General features: G+C 34.3%; 2 protein-coding genes and 1 long non-coding RNA gene across 15 annotated transcripts; 1 reads left to right on the forward strand and 2 right to left on the reverse strand.

Moving 5' to 3' along the window:
* Positions 1 to 7795: 7795 nt before the first annotated feature.
* LOC137716010 (uncharacterized) lies at positions 7796 to 11153 on the reverse strand. 2 transcript variants are annotated; one of them, XR_011065625.1, is made up of 5 exons: positions 10026 to 11153; positions 9862 to 9893; positions 9586 to 9712; positions 8030 to 8619; positions 7797 to 7962 (listed from the first exon to the last, which is right to left on the reverse strand). It is a non-coding gene; the product is annotated as an uncharacterized lncRNA (long non-coding RNA). The 2 variants fall into 2 exon arrangements; XR_011065623.1 differs by having other exon boundaries at positions 7796 to 7962; positions 9862 to 11153.
* Positions 11154 to 11399: 246 nt separating this feature from the next.
* LOC137717635 (uncharacterized) lies at positions 11400 to 13132 on the reverse strand. 12 transcript variants are annotated; one of them, XR_011065815.1, is made up of 6 exons: positions 12876 to 13132; positions 12728 to 12759; positions 12574 to 12636; positions 12154 to 12197; positions 11912 to 11993; positions 11400 to 11810 (listed from the first exon to the last, which is right to left on the reverse strand). XR_011065815.1 is itself a non-coding variant. In XM_068457084.1 (5 exons), exons 1-5 carry the CDS (start codon positions 12956 to 12958, stop codon positions 11985 to 11987), a joined length of 231 nt encoding a protein of 76 aa, XP_068313185.1. In that variant the 5' UTR covers positions 12959 to 13132; the 3' UTR covers positions 11400 to 11984. The 12 variants fall into 12 exon arrangements, 2 of the variants coding, with proteins under 2 accessions (XP_068313185.1, XP_068313173.1); XR_011065814.1 differs by having other exon boundaries at positions 11912 to 12037; XR_011065820.1 differs by adding an exon at positions 12328 to 12400 and having other exon boundaries at positions 11400 to 11993.
* A 1135-nt stretch (positions 13133 to 14267) lies between these two features.
* Positions 14268 to 17911, forward strand: LOC137712251 (receptor-like protein EIX2). The gene has a single exon (XM_068451362.1). It carries the CDS (start codon positions 14397 to 14399, stop codon positions 17370 to 17372), a length of 2976 nt encoding a protein of 991 aa, XP_068307463.1. The 5' UTR covers positions 14268 to 14396; the 3' UTR covers positions 17373 to 17911.
* Positions 17912 to 18238: the final 327 nt, after the last annotated feature.

Genomic DNA, 18238 nt, shown 5'->3' on the forward strand with positions numbered 1-18238 from the left:
CTCAAACATACTAAAACGTGTGTACAAATTACATGTGCACATGTTCAAGTGTGTGTCAACATTTGGCCACGTGTTACCATCACTGGCTCCATTATCAATCCTATTTAGACCATCTCCAAAGAAAATGTCAAATTATAAGAGTCAAATTACAATTGATGACTGATATAGCAATCTGAAGCCTTATGTCAAATTTTGTACTTCTTCAACCGAATTGTCAAATATTATTTTATTATTCAAATATAGCATTAAATGATTATAATTATTTAAAAAATGTTGAAACAAAATTTTTATTGGTTGAAATGTTAGTGGAATAAGGGATCCACTATTAAAATGAATTAAAAATAAATTTGACATCAAATCACTAAGCCTTCAAATCCAGTTAGGAAATAACACTTTGGTTGGAGAGACTTTTGATGTCAAATATGCACAGTGACATTTCACTTTGGATTTTGACATCTCCTTTAGAGATGCTCTTACATTTAATTTGTATAGATGTAGGGGCCAAATGTTTATTTCAAGCCCTTCATTTCCAAATTCCAAATCTTTAATATTAAAGTTTGAACATCCGGCCACGGCTTCCCTCACAACCACATGACTTTTCCTTGTGTATCAAGTTAAAACCATCACTGCTTGGAATTTGTTTTGGGGATGGACCATCGTTTTTGTCTTATTTCTCTTGATTGACTTGTAGACTTTGTCACAGGTCTATGTGGGGCTGGATGGAGAAAAAGGAAGCTCTATTCTTAAAATTCCAAGGTTGAGCAAGAACTTCTCCTCCAATTATATGTTTCATTGGAAAAAAAAAAAAAAAAAAACAAAGAAAGAAATAAGATTGGCTATAGAAAATTATGCAAGACTAACATTGAGCTATCAATTGTTATGAATCAAATTACTTGAAATGCACGTAACGTGATTTTTAAGTTATGAATTGAATTACTTGAAAGACACAAATTGATTGGCTCTTAGTTCAACTCAATTTGCAATTCTCACATGGATATGTTTACGTAAATGTATCAAACACTACGAAAATGAAAGAATAGAAAGGAAATAATGTTGAATACTTAGAAAATATCCAACAACAAAGTAATAACTTGAAAGAAATGGAAATTTCATAGATTTATATTTATCAATATATTTGTTGCTTTCTGGCAATTTGATTTGGGATATGGAATGGTTTGATTCGTGTCTTTGTGGTGATATACCTAATATCTTAACGGGTCGTGCCATGTAACACCCATTGAAATGAATGAATAATATGACCCAACCCGTTAATATTAATGAGGTAACATGCCCTGACTCATTACATGTTAAAGAAAATACATTTTAGTTAACAAATAATAAAATGAAAAATGTAATAATAAAAACATAAGTGAGATGAAAAAAATCCAACTGTAAGGATTAATATGGCTAGTGTTGTAGTAAGGCTTCTTAATTAATATAGAATTGTGAAAAAAAAAATATAATACATACATATATATATATATGTATATGTATGTGTGTGTGTGTGTGTGTTTATATATATATAGAAGCCTTTAAGGGAAGGGATCCCTATTTTTCAAAAAAAATGGGAACATCCTCTTGACCGTTAGATTTAACTTTAATGAAATCCTGTGGTTGAGATTTTTTGGCCTGTGATTTAATCTCAACCACAGAATTTCATTAAAGTCAAATCTAACGGTCAAAAGGGGTATCCCCGTTTTTTTTTTAAATGGGGATCCCTTCCCGTAAAGGGTCTGTATGTGTATGTGTATATGTATATGTATATGTGTGTGTGTGTGTGCGCGCGCGCGCGCGCGTGCGGGTGTGTTTATATATATATATATATATGTATATATATGTATATATATATATATGTGTGTGTGTGTGTGTGTGTGTGTGTGTGTGTGTGTGTGTATAAAGAGATACAAAGATCATAATGACAAGCTCTACAACTTTGAAATTAGTTACCATAATCCCATAATCATAGATTTAAATTTAATTGTTGATTGTCATTTACGTTTACGCTCCATGCTTCTCACTGTATTTCGTTTTTTTTTTTTTTTCCTTCAAATTTTCATTTTTGAAAACATGATCTTCTAACGGATGCAAAAAGATAAATGATTCGGATCATTGATATCACGTTCAGATTTTTACAATTAGTGAAAATATTGCTAAGAGTTTACGACGTCTCTAGAAACTATACAATATCTACTCATATTTCAGTTAACCGTAAACATTGGGACATGATATCATCAATCCGAACCGTTCATTTTTCTGCATTAGCTAAAAGATCATGTTTTCAAAAAAGAAAATCTAAAAAACGAAATCTGGTGAGAAGAATAGAGCATAAATGATAATCAAAGGTTTAATATAAACCTAGGTTTGCGGTGTCGAATTTCGAAGTTGACCTCTTCACGAAAGTTGTAAAGCTTGTCACTACGTTAATTATTATGAATTTTTATTAATTTGCACTCAAACAATAAACACTATTAATGAGGATTTGGAGCGTTTTAAAAATCTAAACGACTATGTAACGATTTTCTAAGCTTAGAGAATGCAACCACAAGCGTTTATACTTTTACATTAATAATATTATTATTTTTTTAAATTTTGAACTCCCCCTTAAAACATTGTTCACGAGGGTTTGTAGAGTTTTAAAAATCCAAACAATGATGTACCCATCGCCAAATTGTGCAATCACGAGCGTTTACATATTTTTTCACACTTGTAAATAAATTATTATGAAATTTTAATGTGCTTTAGTATTTTTAAGGCCTAATCGGATAAACGGTCCCCGTGGTGATAAGGTAATCAGAAAGTAGCCCCTGTGATAAAAAAAAAATTAGGATTTAAACCCTCATGATATAGTCCATTAGCAAATTTAGTCCAAAAATAATTTTTCGTTAAATGTTCGTTAAATACAAAGGTAAAAATGTATTTTGATGTGTTCACCTTCTTATTCAATGTTCAATGTTCAATCTAAATTTTACTCGACACAAAATGCGAAGTAAAATATAAAATTTCAGAAAATTGAAGTACCATAGTGAAGCCTTGCAGCATGAGCAGTAGAAAGGCTCTTCGCTGCGTGAACCCTGGAAGCCCACAAGTCAATGTCCATGGTGGTGGTTCAACTCTCCGGCGACCCAAGTCAGCTTTTTCATTTAATTTGAATAGATGTAGGGGCCAAATGTTTATTTCAAGCCCTTCATTTCCAAATTCCAAATCTTTAATATTAAAGTTTGAAAAATATCCAGCCACGGCTTCCCTCACAACCACATGACTTTTCTTTGTGGATCAAGTTAGAACCATCGCTGCCTAGAATTTGTTTTGAGGATGGACCATCGTTTTTGTCTTATTTCTCTTGATTGACTTATAGACTTTGTCAAACGTCTATGTGGGGCTGGATGGAGAAAAAGGAAGCTCTATTCTTAAAATTCCAATGTTGGGCAAGAACTTCTCCTCCAATTATATGTTTCATTGGAAAGAAAAAAAGAAAGAAAAAAAAAACCATCTTAAGATAAATAAATAAATAAGATTGGCTATAGAATATTATGCAAGACTAATGTTGAGCTATCAATTGTTATGAATCAAATTATTTGAAATGCACATAACGTGATTTTTAACTTATGAATTGAATTACTTGAAAGACACAGACTGATTGGCTCTTAGTTCAACTCAATTTGCAATTCTCACATGGATATGTTTATGTAAATGTATCAAACACTACGAAAATGAAAGAATAGAAAGGAAATGATGTTAAATACTTAGAAAATATCCAACAACAAAGTAATAACTTGAAAGAAACGGAAATTTGATAGATTTATATTTATCAATATATTTGTTGCTTTCTGGCAATTTGATTTGGGATATGGAATGGTTTGATTCATGTCTTTGTGGTGATATACCTAATATCTTAACGGGTCGTGTCGTGTAACACCCATTGAAGTGAACGGATAATATGACTCAATCCGTTAATATTAATGAGGTAATATGCCTTGACTCATTACATGTTAAAGAAAATATATTTTAGTTAACAAATAATAAAATGAAAAAAGTAATAACAAAAACATAAGTGAGATGAAAAAATCCAACTGTAAGGATTTAATCTCACATATATGGGTAGTGTTGTAGTAAGGTTTCTTAATTAATATAGAATTGTGAATATATATATATATATATATAGGGGAAGCCTTTAAGGGAAGGGATCCCCATTTTTCAAAAAAAATGGAGACATCCTCTTGACCGTTCGATTTGACTTTAATGAAATCTTGTGGTTGAGATTCTGTGGCCTATGATCTAATCTCAACCACATAATTTCATAAAATCAAATCTAACGGTCAAGAGGGGTATCCCAATTTTTTTGAAAAATGGGGATCCTTTCCCTTAAAGGGTCTGCATATATATATTCTACAACTTTTGTGAAGATGTCAACTTTGAAATTTGTTACCATAATCCCATAACCATAGATTCAAATTCAATCGTTGTTTATCATTTACATTTACGCTCCATTCTTCTCACTGTATTTCATTTTTCTTTTCCCCTTCAAATTTTCATTTTTGAAAACATGATCTTCTAGCGGATGCAAAAAGATAAACAATTTGGATCGTTGATATCACGTTCAGATTTTTACGGTTAGTGAAAATATTTCTAAGAGTGTATAAAGTCTCTAGAAATATACAATATCTACTCATATTTCAATTAACCGTAAACATTGGGATATGATATCATCAATCCGAACCGTTCATTTTTCTGCATCATCAAAAAAATCATGTTTTCAAAAAAGAAAATCTGAAAAACGAAATCTGGTGAGAAGAATAGAGCATAAATGATAATCAAAGGTTTAATATAAATCTAGGTTTATGGATTGCAGTGTCAAATTTCGAAGTTGACCCCTTCACAAAAGTTGTAAAACTTGTCACTACTTTAATTATTATGAATTTTTATTAATTTGCACTCAAATAATAAACACTATTAATGAGGTCTAAACGACTATGTAACCATTTTCTAAGCTTAGAAAATGCAATCACAAGCGTTTATACTTTTATATTAATAATATTTTTTTTTAAATTTTGAACTTCCCCTTAAAACACTGTTCACGAGGGTTTGTAGGGTTTTAAAAATCCAAACAATGATGCACCCATCGCCAATTCTTGCGATCACGAGGGTTTGCATATTTTTTCACACTCGTAAATCAATTATTATGAAATTTTAATGTGCTTTAGTATTTTTAAATTGTTTTTGTATGTTTAATGTGCTTTGAAATTTTTTAATCTTACTTATGTGAGATTAAATACTATGGCTATTGTAGTAAGGTTTTTTAGTAGTTTAAAATTATTAACTAACTTTTTTCTCATCGGGTCGAAACCGGTCATCCGCGGGTAAATACTATGAGAGATTAATGTGTTCTTAATGTATGACCGATAACGATCCGATTAGTTAACTCGTTGACCCAAAACCCGTTATTTTCTTGTCGTTTCGAATCAGATTAACAGGTCATGTAAGAAATTGTCATGTCTATGCTCCAATTTGGACCTCCCTTTTCTCTGATACATAATTTGTCTTCTAGACTACTATACATCACACAAAATGCGCATTTCAAAGAACTTTATCGGAGTTGTTTTATTTCATAGGTTACCAAGTGTCTCTCATGACTTTTCTTTGGGGGATGAAGTTGAACTATCACTACCTAGAATTAGTTTTGGGGATGGACCATCATTTTTGCCTTTTATCTCTTGACTGACTTATAAATTTTTCCACAATGACTTTGTCTACCATCTTTGTGGCGCTGGATGTGGAAGAATGAAGCTTCTTTCATAAATTTCAAAGGTTGAGCAAAATCTCCTCCAATCATATTTTTGACGGGAAAAATAATCATCTTAAGACAAAAAAGAGAGAGAGAGAGAGAGAGAGAGAGAGAGAGAGAGAGAGAGAGAGAGAGAGAGAGAGAGAGAGAGAGAGAGAGAGAAGAAATAAGACATGTAGAATATTATTCCTCGTGAGGTATATAATTATATATGCAAGTGGTAAATTGTCTTGATGGATAAGGTCTTTCTCTTTGACCAACGAAGAGAAAGCTTTGTTTACTCCGATACATAATTTATCTTCTAGATGACTACTCATTCATCTCACAATGTGTATTTCAGAAAACCTTATAAGAGTTGTATTTCTCAGTACTAACCATTTCTCGCAAACAAGTTATGTTCTTCAAGGTATGTGGCATAGATGGGGTTATGATCCAAGTTAAGTTCCTTTCTATGCCTTATTTTATAAAGGACTTCAAATATTTTCTTTATGTATGACAAATGATAACCACAAGTTGATTGGCTCTTAGTTCAACTCAGTTTGCAATTCTCACATGGATATGTTTACAGAAATGTATAAAAGACCATACGAAAATGAAAGAACATAAGGAAAATGATGTTAAATACTTAGAAAATATCCAACTACAAAGTAATAACTTGGAAGAAATGAAAAATATAAGAGATCAAGCAAGTTAAACCCATTTGGGCAAACTTTCTTGCTAGTCGGGCAAGTTCGTGCACATTGTTGAAGTGATTTGAAAAGAATTTTCTTAAAAGGAATCGATCTTACATGCAATGTAGTAGAGCTTTAAACATAAATACATGTACAAACATGCTAGATTACAAAAGGAATTTGAAATATTGTAGGCTGCAGAGATTCAAAGTTTTTATGAGTTGTGAGTTGAGTGTCATTTTCTTCTTTCTTTATGCTACTATATATAGAACATACATTTCTTCTAGTTTAAACCTTTTACTCTTAGCATAATTATGTCTGCTCCTAGTTGTTGATGTGAATACTAATAGAAGAAAAAAAAAATTACAATTCAATTGGAGCTTTTATCCCCTCAAAATTACCAAAATGTCATCAGAAAGTAGCTTTTCCTCTGTAAAACTGACTAGGTTAAATGTACAGTGTGATAGGGTGTTTGTAGCCCACAATGCCACATGTAAAACTACTTTCAAATCCTTGAGCTCAATTACTGTTTACTTACGTTGAAATTAAATATCCATTAGCACTTGAATGAAATAAAGGCATTAGGCCCAAACTTATTCTGGGTCAAAACATCTTGTTCATTTTTTACCCTCACGTAGACGAGAAATTATAGCGTAGTACAGTAATATCACGTCATCCGTGATATTTCCTTTCAAATTTCGCCATGTGTCATGTTTTTACACAAGGTGGAATTTAATCTCATTTTTAATCTTTAAATAAATTTAAAAATGAAAAATGAAAAAAAGAAAAAAAAGAACAATACAGATCGTGTTCCTGAAGTTTTAGCGCCCTCCGACCCAACCTGGTAATCCCCTTCCACACACCGCCGCATATCTTTTGTTCACGATTTGGGGATTAAAATCGAAAATCCTTTCGGATGCCGGCTCCCAAGCGGTGTGAAGGCGTTTGGAAATACATTCAGCGTGGCTGATGGGTTTGCTTGGCTGAGTAGGACTCATCGATTCAGCGTGGTTCTGGTTGAATTTGGAAAGTTGGTAAAGAAGAAAACGGGATTTGATTTGAAGGTTAGACAATTAGATTCAACTAGAAAGTTTTGCCCGCGCGTTGCTGCGGGATTAGAAATTATGTGAAAAATTATCTTTAAAGGTATAAACACATCAACTTATATCACATCTAATTGAATTACTGCAAAAACTTATTGACGTACTTAATATGAAAATCCATAAACTATTCGACAATATGAAATCCAACAATCTCTAAAGATGAAAAATGAATGTAGAAATTCAGCAATCTCTAAAGATGAGAAACGAACGTAAAAATCCTACCTCATTTATATATATATTAAAACAATTAACAAATTCTCAGTAAATGATCACAAAAGAGGTATAAAAAAGTAATTCAACTTCTTAATTTAAATCAGTTCTCACCATAACAAAAATAATGATATCGTTTTCACATTAACTTGGATTGATTTCGATCACCAGCATTAATAAAACCAATGACTCCAACCTAAGCAAGCAAACGACCGAATTAGATCCAAGCCAACCAAAAAAAAAATAATTACAATTAAACTAACCTCTTCTTCCCATATGAAGTAGTTGTTGTTCCCTGTTTTGCCTTTGTGAACAGTACATTGTTCACTCTCAACACACAAAATAATCATGTGATACACACACCAAAAGCAACAATAACAATAAACAAAACATACTTGATCTCCACATAAACATTAATCTCCAATCAGCTGACTCAATCGTTCAATGTTCTTTAACACAACTATTGTCAATCTAACACCTTTTTTTTTTTTAATCATATTTACAGGAAGGAGCAAACATATACACATAACAGATGGTTAAGTTTTAGCTGATAATGGAGCAATGGTAACAAACACTGCAGCTGTAACTCAAAGGTTAAACTGGTCTTGCAGTGTATGAAAAACTGTTTACTCGAGTGTGAGTTTGTCAATAATTGATAAGTTTGTGCATTGATAGTTAAGACGAAAGAAAGACTAAGGCCAATCAATATTCAAATGCAATAATTTTTTTTATGAAAGTGAACGGAAGACAATGTGAGAACAACATACCTTATAATGAACGATGATCAGAGACAATGTTGTATGCAAAAATTCGTTAGCCTGTTTACTGAAGAGTAAATGTGTGACATAGTACGCTGAAAAAGAAGAGTAAATAAAGTATAAGTTGAAATATAGACTCAGAGTCACATAGTAAAAAATTTAGGAAATAAATGAGTAAGAATAAACTGAAAAAGTATGCTACAAAAGATCAACCACTATGAATCTTCTTGTACAACAGAAAAGCAAATTTTTCTTTCTTTTCCAAAAACATACAAACTCAGCTCATCTTTTGCATAGCAAAGATGGACCCAAAGGGATAGAAAAAAGAATAACACACATCGGAAAAAAAAAATAAAAAATAAAAAGAGAAAACACTCTAGCAAACAACCATACTCTCAGAATGACCACCTCACAATTTAATTTTTTACTTTGACTTTTGCATCAACCAAACAAAGCTTATTTCATTTTCTTTCATTTTACCATATAACACATAGACTGGAGATTGCTCAAACATAAAACAAACAAACAAACAAACAAAAAAATTCGAATTCAGAACAAAGCATTAACAAATGCAATATACAATTGAAATATTGAAAAACCATAACTAATTAAAACAACGGGATTTCAGAAAAGAGAACTCCAAAGAAGACACACTTTCGTTTCTGCCCACCACAGAACTTAATCTCTGTCAACACTATCCATACCCCTCAGTGAAGCAAAACCCTAAATCCAACTAATCACAATTGAAAAACCATAACTGATTTAAACAATGAGATTCCAAAAAAGACAACCCCGTAGGAGACACACTATAGTTTCTGCCCACCACAATGCTTAATCTCTGTCCACACACTATCCATACCCCTTACTGAATCAAAACCCCAAAATCGAACTGATCACAAAACTAGATTACTGCTCTTACTCTGTTAGACATACCCACACTTATCAATTTACACATAAATTTCAATCCTGAATCATTTGGGTTTCCAAAAAATTCCACAGAAATGCAAAAGTAGACAAATAAATTGAAACAAAATTATGTGCACTGGGGAATCAAGACTCACCCAAAATTGCTATCCAATGCCCTACAATTGAGAACACGTTTACAAAGCCTTTCAAAGGCTCATATTCAACTTTCATATGCAAAGACTCTAAGCTCCAATTGTTATTTCTCAACTCTAGTTACTTCAGCTGCATAACAGAAAGAAAAAAAAATTTATTTAACTATAATTAACTAATCTGATTTAAGATTAATAAAAAAAAAGTCGGAAATTTCAGCTTTAAAATTACATCTCAGGCTGGAAGTCGAATAAAAAACTTAGAATTTCAAAACTCCTCACCTTAATGTCAGAAACCCGAAAAACCGGATCTCCTGAAACCAAAAAGAAAACCAAATTAAATTTGAGGCCAAAATTCCCAAAATCACAACCAAAAAATTTAAATGAAAAACCGGTTTATAAATCCAAATTCACACTCCCAAGCACATAACATTCAAAGCCCACACCAAATCGGCAGCAGGAAACGTGATCCGCTCCAAATTTTCTGCAAATCGAGACCAAACTGACGATTTTTTAGCAAGCGAGCGTTGTCGTCTGCAGCCTCCGACAAAAGGATCTAAACAAATTCTACTGACTTAACCATTTTTTGGAAAAAGCCGAGACACAGAGAGAACTCGAGATGGGAGAGCAAGGCCAGGATTGAGAGAAGGTTTGTGAGACAGATAGAATTGGAAAGAAGAGTCCAGAAAAGAGAAAAGTTGTAGTCCACGAAGAAGGGATACCCTCTTCTGAAATCATCGACGACAAACGCGTGGCAAAGGAGGGTAGCGATGAAAGACATCTAGAACAATCAAAGCCAAAGCACGGATCGACCAAAGGCACGTAGAATCAAACCAAAGAAATCGAAGCTGGAGAGGATGAACGCATGGCCTCGGAGGGCAAGGAAGCCATTTTATAGTAGCAAAGATGGCAAAAAATTGGCTTAACAAACGAATTCAGGGGCATTTTGGTCCGCACACTGCCCTAAAACAGTAACCAGAAGTTTGGGTTTTAGTATATACTAGAAAGTGTGACCCGCGCGTTGCTGCGGGACTATGATATACTATGGTGAAAACATATGAAAGATCATGTATCCAATGATGATGGACCTAATAATCATGCATTCAACACCAAACACCAAAATGTCATCAAACCAAAGTATAACTTTCATTTAACTAAGTTCTTAGCACTTCAGTTCAATCTTAAGCTTAAAAGAGTAGTTCAATTGACTAAAATTACACAAAAGGGAGAAAGACATAACAAACAATTGTGGAAAGTTGTATAGTGACATTGATCCTGCAAGTTAAATATAAAAAATGTTCAAAAGAATGTAAAAGCTCAATTCAAATCATCCCTAGCATCAGTAGATTAACAATGAAAAAACAAAATTTGTATAAGTTTATATGCTTGTTGCTTGACAATTCAGCATGGGAAAAAAATGCAAGGAAAAAAATATTGTTAAATATCCGGTGAATAAGTGAATGACAGTGAACATTACATTTAGTATAACATGAATATGCATGTGGATAGTAAATACTAAGCAAGAACATGCATAGGTAAATAGTAACTATCAATTAACCATTTTAATTAACACTTTAAAAAATTGTTTACGTATAAAAAATTCTAATACAAAGAATAAAACACTCTGAATATTATAAAAAGAAATCCATATACTATACAAACACAGTCAGTATGAAAATATATGTCATTTGACAATACAAAATCAAGCAATGTCTAAAGATGATAAGCAGATCCTAGATAGTGTTTATTACAGAAAGTGGAAACGTTATATCATATGCATTAAAACAATTAACAAATTTTCAATGGGCAAACTTGTATACAATGCAGACTTGTATTTTTATCAGTTGTTCCTAAAGTTCTCGGTCTCCACATTCTACACACGTGGACTTTAATCTTTATTGCCTTTTTATACGGTTGTACCTGATTGATAGGTGTTGGAATTGCATCTTCTATTCAAGCTACTCAAATTTAACACAAATTTTGTAAATTTGCAAACAGTCATTGCAGTAAGTTTAAAATAAACGCTGGAACAACCTTTCAATCCCAAACAGTCATTGCATAGAAATCCCCATTAATGAAACCTTTATACACAAACCCTTCAATAAAATTAAGTGCAAAATAATATGAAAATATCCTCTAATGTAGAGGGAATTGCACGTATAGAGATTCAAAAAAGAATATTCTCTCTCAACCCATATGTGGCCTCTCCCAACCTTTCAATCCAAAACACCCTGTACTTGTCCAAGCAATCCTTTATAAAGTCAGTCGAAAACAAAACATCGATTCCACGAAAAATTAAAAAATTCCTACTTTTAAACAGACGAATCCTCACCGAAAGCTTCAAAGGTGTTTTGTAAACCTCTCAGCATATCTTTCCCAATTGTATTTCTCACCTCCATCCTCTCCTACCTAACCTGAGCAATCCATGTTACCATACAAACAAAACCGAATTTGGTAGCTGGGCAAGCACTAATACATTCAAGTAAAATAAGGAATTTCAAAACATTATAGCAGAAAATCAATTACATACAATTTTTCTTTAAACACTCTTTAAATGCAGAAAAGAAAACTAACCTCTTGTAGAAGTGATGAGAAGGAATGAAAAATCAAAACACCACCTGTTCAAAAATACAAAAATCAAAATGAAAAATGAAAAAAGAAAAGAAATCAACTTTCAAAACTCTGTGCAAAATAGTGAATTTCTGTTATGATCATAGTATCCTCACCATTATCTTTATCACTACCCACCTGAAATTCCTTGCTCTTTGTTTTCAAATCACTCTAATTCTCATCCCGGTTAACGGTTTCAAATCGCCACTAACTTGTACAATTCCCAAATCCTAAAATTCCAATAAGGGTATGCCGAAGCACAAAATTCAATTCCATTGTGTACAGACCAACATAGCGATTGAGACAGGTTTTAACTTCTACAATTCTACACATTTTCGAGCCCTAAATTTTCCCGGAAACAAAAGAAAATGAAAGAAGTTGTACCTGTTCGAAAGAGCGAATGCAAGTTTGGTGGAGCAGCGATGGCAAAGATCTCTAGTGAGAAAGCTAATAAGATGGAGCAAACCATTGAACAAAAAAACCCAGATTTTTTAAATTAAAATCACAAAAATTTCAACAAATATGTCGGAGAACTCACCAGGAAACCCAAGCCTTCGAATTGGCGATTTCCTGAAAATCAAGCTTTTCTAGGTTAAAATTTCTTCCCGAAGGCAACAGATCCAACATTCATGCAAAGAAAATTCGAATTGAAAAAAAAAAATAATAATAAAGTGAGAGAGACATACCTTCTTGCGAAGGCCAGCGATTCGGAGCTTGAGAGAGAGCTCGAGAAATATGTGGAAGCAAATGGAAGAGCCTGCTTTTCCATGTTTCTTCCCCTCCACGATGGGCAACACGTGTATAACACTATAGGAGGAAGAAAATCCAACGAAAAGGTGCACGATGAGGACGTGGGGAGCAGCAAGGGAAATCGATATAAAACGGAGGGGCAAAACAGTCCGCCCACTGATCATCCACAGTACCCAACCTCTACGAGTTTTAGTATATATGATATAATATAATTTTAGTTTCTGTATTCTTTTGTTTTGATTAAGTTGGGTGGGCAATGACTGATTTTGTTTTGAAATTTCCGTGACTGATGAGGAAATCATCAGAAAATTGAGATTCAATTCCAGCTGTATAAAAGTGGTCGAACGTGGCAAACTTTGAATGGAAGTACCACGAATGATCTATAAGTTATGGAAGAACATTGTCTACCGCTCAAATTTAAAAGAGATGCATCATGAAAAGTGATGAACTTTATATTATTTTATTTGTGACGCACAAGGAATTAATTTTAATTAAAATGTTTCATGATGATGAACTAATCTCCACTGAAAAAATGAAACAAATAAATCCTTCGATCTCAGGATAATTTGTCAATCAATATTTCAATTCTCTTGTGGAAAATGATTTTTAAAACTAATTAAGTAGATCGATTATTGCTATATATGTGCCTGACGTTTCTTTGGGGATGAAGTTGAATCATCACTGTCTACAATTTGTTTTGGGGATGGACCATCATTTTTGTCTTTTATCTCTTGACTCACTACCGTCTTTGTAGGTCTGGAGATGTAGACAATTAGAAGGTTAGACAATTAGATTCAATTAGATTCAATTTTAGTTTCTGTATTCTTTTGTTTTGATTAAGTTGGGTGGGCACTGACTGATTTTGTTTTGAAATTTCCGTGACTGATGAGGAAATCATCAGAAAATTGAGATTCAATTCCAACTGTATAAAAGTGGTCGAACGTGGCAAACTTTGAATGGAAGTACCACGAATGATCTATAAGTTATGGAAGAACATTGTCTACCGCTCAAATTTAAAAGAGATGCATCATGAAAAGTGATGAACTTTATATTATTTTATTTTCGATGCACAAGGAATTAATTTTAATTAAAATGTTTCATGATGATGAACTAATCTCCATTGAAAAATGAAACAAATAAATCCTTCGATCTCAGGATAATTTGTCAATCAATATTTCAATTCTCTTGTGGAAAATGATTTTTAAGACTAATTAAGTAGATCGATTATTGCTATATATGTGCCTCACGTTTCTTTAGGGATGAAGTTGAACCATCACTGTCTGCAATTTGTTTTGGGGATGGACCATCCTTTTTGTCTTTTATCTCTTGACTCACTACCGTCTTTGTAGGTCTGGAGATGTACAAAAGTAATTTGTAGTAAATATCTTTGCTAACGTGTGTATAAATAGCACTCTAAATTACTCATTCCTCACACCAATCACCTACTTGATATCTATATGGATAGAGTCATGAGAGTTGTTCCGCTACTCAGCTTTCTATGCATTGCGTCTATTACTCTTAGCTTATGCAATGGAAACCTGAATGTGCCTTGCCAACAAAATGAGAGACAAACACTTCTTATGTTCAAGAAAGATCTCAATGATTCTTCAAATCTGCTTTCCTCTTGGGTTGCTGAAGGCGATTGTTGCACCTGGACCGGCGTTGCCTGCGACAATTTAACCGGTCATGTCCGTGAGCTCCACCTTGCTGGTTATTTTGATGAAGAGATTGGTGAGCTCCATATATTGGGTGGTAAGGTAAATCGTTTTCTACTCAATTTAAAGCATCTCACCTACTTGGACTTAAGCTACAATGATTTTGGAGGAGGACAGTTTCCCAGCTTTCTTGGTTCTCTTAAAGGTTTAAGGTATCTTAACCTCTCAGATGCAGGGTTCAACGGAACCGTTCCTCATCAGTTGGGAAATCTCTCAAGCCTGCGTTATCTGGACCTTTCTTGGAACTTTGGTTCGAAGGTCGAGAATCTCGAATGGCTCTCTAGTCTTTCTCAGTTGAAACATCTTGGCATGACTTTGGTAGATCTTACCAACGCATCTCATTGGTTACAAGTCAACACACTCCCTTCTCTCCTGGTCGAGTTGCATTTGCAGGATTGCGAACTTTATCACATGCCAAGTGGTATTGCGAACTTGACAAGTCTTAAAGTTCTTGATCTGTCCGGGAACCATTTCAACTCTACCATACCTCAAGTAAACACATTGCCTTCTCTCCTGGTCGAGTTGCATTTGTCAGCCTGCGAACTTTATCACATGCCAAGTGGTATTGCGAACTTGACAAGTCTTAAAGTTCTTGATCTGTTCGATAACTATTTCAACTCTACCATACCTCAATGGTTGTACAGTTTAAACCATCTTGAGTCCCTCCATCTTTCTTCCAATGATTTCCATGGTGAAATTTCGAGTTCCCTTGGAAACTTGACAGCCCTTGTTGATCTTTCATTAAGTGATAATCAGCTTGAAGGGGAAATCCCAAACTCATTGGGAAATCTTTGTAAGTTGACTTCTTTTGGTCTATCGTCAAACAATTTTCGGGGGAGGGTATCAGAAATCTTTGAAAGTTTGTCTAGCTGTAGTTTTGGTCAAATAGATTCCTTACAGCTTTCGGATAATAACTTTTCAGGTCATTTATCTGATCAGCTGAGAATTTTTAAAAATTTACGCAACCTTCGTCTTTCAAATAATTCAATATCAGGTCCCATTCCAATGTCTTTAGGAAATCTATCATGCTTACAATACTTGAGCATTGATCACAATTCATTCGAGGGTGTTGTCTCTGAAGTTCATTTTACTAATCTTACAAGATTGTCTACCTTTCATGCAAACGAGAACTCCTTGACTCTTAAAACTAGCCCGGACTGGGTTCCTCCTTTTCAACTTTCTACCTTGAGTTTAAGTTCTTGGCGTCTGGACCCATCACAGTTGCCTGCCTGGCTTCAGAGTCAAAAACACTTGTCCTATCTTAATATGTCCGGTACAGGAATTTCAGGTACCATTCCGGCTTGGTTGTGGAACATTTCTTCTGCTGAAGACGGTCCAGAAATCATTATGGATCTCTCTCGTAATCAATTGTCCGGGAAGGTTCCAAATATAGCTTCTACCCACTGGTTGGATGATTTTAATCCTCCAGAAGTTGTAATTCTTTTAGGATCTAACCAATTCAACGGTTCATTGCCTCTTGTGTCTTCGGCAGTGATTGCACTAGATCTTTCCAATTCATCATTTTCGGGAACTCTCTCTCACTTCTTTTGTGATAGGAGTGATGTACCTAAAAACCTTCGAGTTCTTCTTCTTGACAACAATCTCCTCACTGGGGAAATTCCGGATTGTCTGTTACATTGGCCTAACTTGACAGTTGTGAATTTAGAAAACAACAATTTGACGGGGAAAATCCCAAGCTCTATTGGGGACTTGCTTTCCCTTCAATCATTGCACTTGCGCAATAATAACCTATCTGGAGAATTACCCGTGTGCCTACAAAACTGTCGGAAGTTAATGTCTCTTGACCTTCGTGCAAATAAGTTTGTTGGAAGCATTCCAATATGGTTTGGCCAAAGCTTGGTGGTTCTTATTCTTCGCTCAAATATGTTCCAAGGCACCATTCCTGATGAACTTTGTAGTCTCACAAAGCTCCAAATCTTGGACCTTGCGCATAACAATCTCTCGGGAACGATACCAAGGTGTTTCCAAAAGTTGTCATCCATGGCCACTAAATTTTCAAGCGAAGAAGCTCCCAGTATTGAATTCATCATTTCTCATGCTTATATTTATCAGTTCTCGAAATCCTACACAGAGAATGCGGTTTTTGTGGCCAAAGGCAGAGAAGTGAAATATGGCACAGTGCTTCGTTTGGTAGCTAGCTTGGACCTTTCAAGAAACATGTTATTTGGAGAAATCCCTGAAGAGCTGACCAACCTCATTAACCTACAAACGTTGAATTTATCCAATAATCTTCTGACCGGACGAATCCCTTCCAAAATCGGTGATATGGGAGCGTTAGAGTCGCTTGATTTGTCTGTGAATCAACTTTCTGGCGAAATTTCTCCAAGCATCTCGAATTTGACATTTCTCAATCATTTGAATTTGTCCTATAACAATCTAACTGGGCAGATTCCAAAAAGCACTCAGCTTCAGAGCTTTGATTTTTCCAGTTATGCTGGCAATAAACTTTGCGGACCTCCATTGGAAGAGCGTTGCAGTACAAATGAAGCCATGCCACCGGTAGGTGATGAGAAGCACAGTGAAGGTCATTTACTTGAAGACGGTGGTTTCTATCTGAGTTTGGGGCTTGGTTTTGCATTCGGGTTTTGGGTTGTTCTTGGTTCATTGTTGTCTAATGTGCCATGGAGCAATGCATTTTCTCAATTCCAAAATCGCATTGTGAAGAAGTTCTATGCTGCAATCGTTGAACGTTATTAACTATTTTGTGTAGATAGATCGAGTTTGTGTGGTTTGTTTTCACTCTTTTGTTATCCAATTAGAATGTTACACAGTTGTATGCTTCTTTGTAGCAATTTATTTTGTCTTTTCCTTGGTTTTATTTCTTTGGCCGTATAAAATTGTAAGATTTGCTTTATAAATACAACATTCCTGATACGGATCATGAAGTTATATATATAATCTTAAGTTACATGAGTTTAATTATGATCTCTCTCGTAGATATGCAATTTTCTCAATCATATATGCTGCTTGAGCCACTGTTTTCTTCTTTTATGAAATTGACACATCTTAACCCGATGTCAAGTTGAACACTGAAATCAAGACGCGTTGGCCATCACTCAGAATGTGATGGACCCATAACGTGCATGCAGATCCAATTTAATAAAATAACTTCAAATAATCTACCAAAAATTGGGTATAGTTTTCTTTGAAAATAGGTTCAGGCTAAAATTTAAAACCTGCTGAAAATATTATAATTATTTCAACACCACTTCCCCGAAGGGTCACACCTAACAGGTTATCAACCGTCCACTACATGCATGATAAGTTGTTCAGGGCATGACATATGTTTTACAGCAAAAACGGAAGACATGAAGGTACTAAAAGTATGTCCAGTGCTGTCCCTAATAGGGGCAGCTACTGTATAAAACCGGTATAAAACAAATATAAAGACAAAATAAATCTCCAATTGATCAGAAATGAGTCTCTAAAGTATAAGGACTCATCGGATACTTCATTTACGTACTCATATATGGGGACAGATGAGTGACTGAAATAGTGGAGCCCGTTGGGCAATTTGAGTGGAATAACTAGCCCACCAACTTGAGTGTTGTTGTCCGGCAAGG

This window comes from Pyrus communis, chromosome 1 (assembly GCF_963583255.1).
Source record: "Pyrus communis chromosome 1, drPyrComm1.1, whole genome shotgun sequence".
Taxonomy (NCBI): Eukaryota; Viridiplantae; Streptophyta; class Magnoliopsida; order Rosales; family Rosaceae; genus Pyrus; species Pyrus communis.

Excerpts from the sequence above, each read along its gene's own strand:
- LOC137717635 (XM_068457072.1), bottom strand. The coding sequence starts at position 12,958 with ATGGAAAAGCAGGCTCTTCCATTTGCTTCCACATATTTCTCGAGCTCT. Across the intron at positions 12,637-12,727 it reads TCGAAGGCTTGGGTTTCCTG|CTTTCTCACTAGAGATCTTT; the intron begins GTGAGTTCTCCG and ends CCATCTTATTAG. Across the intron at positions 12,198-12,573 it reads GCATTCGCTCTTTCGAACAG|GTGGTGTTTTGATTTTTCAT; the intron begins GTACAACTTCTT and ends ATTTTTGAACAG.
- LOC137712251 (XM_068451362.1), top strand. The coding sequence starts at position 14,397 with ATGGATAGAGTCATGAGAGTTGTTCCGCTACTCAGCTTTCTATGCATT.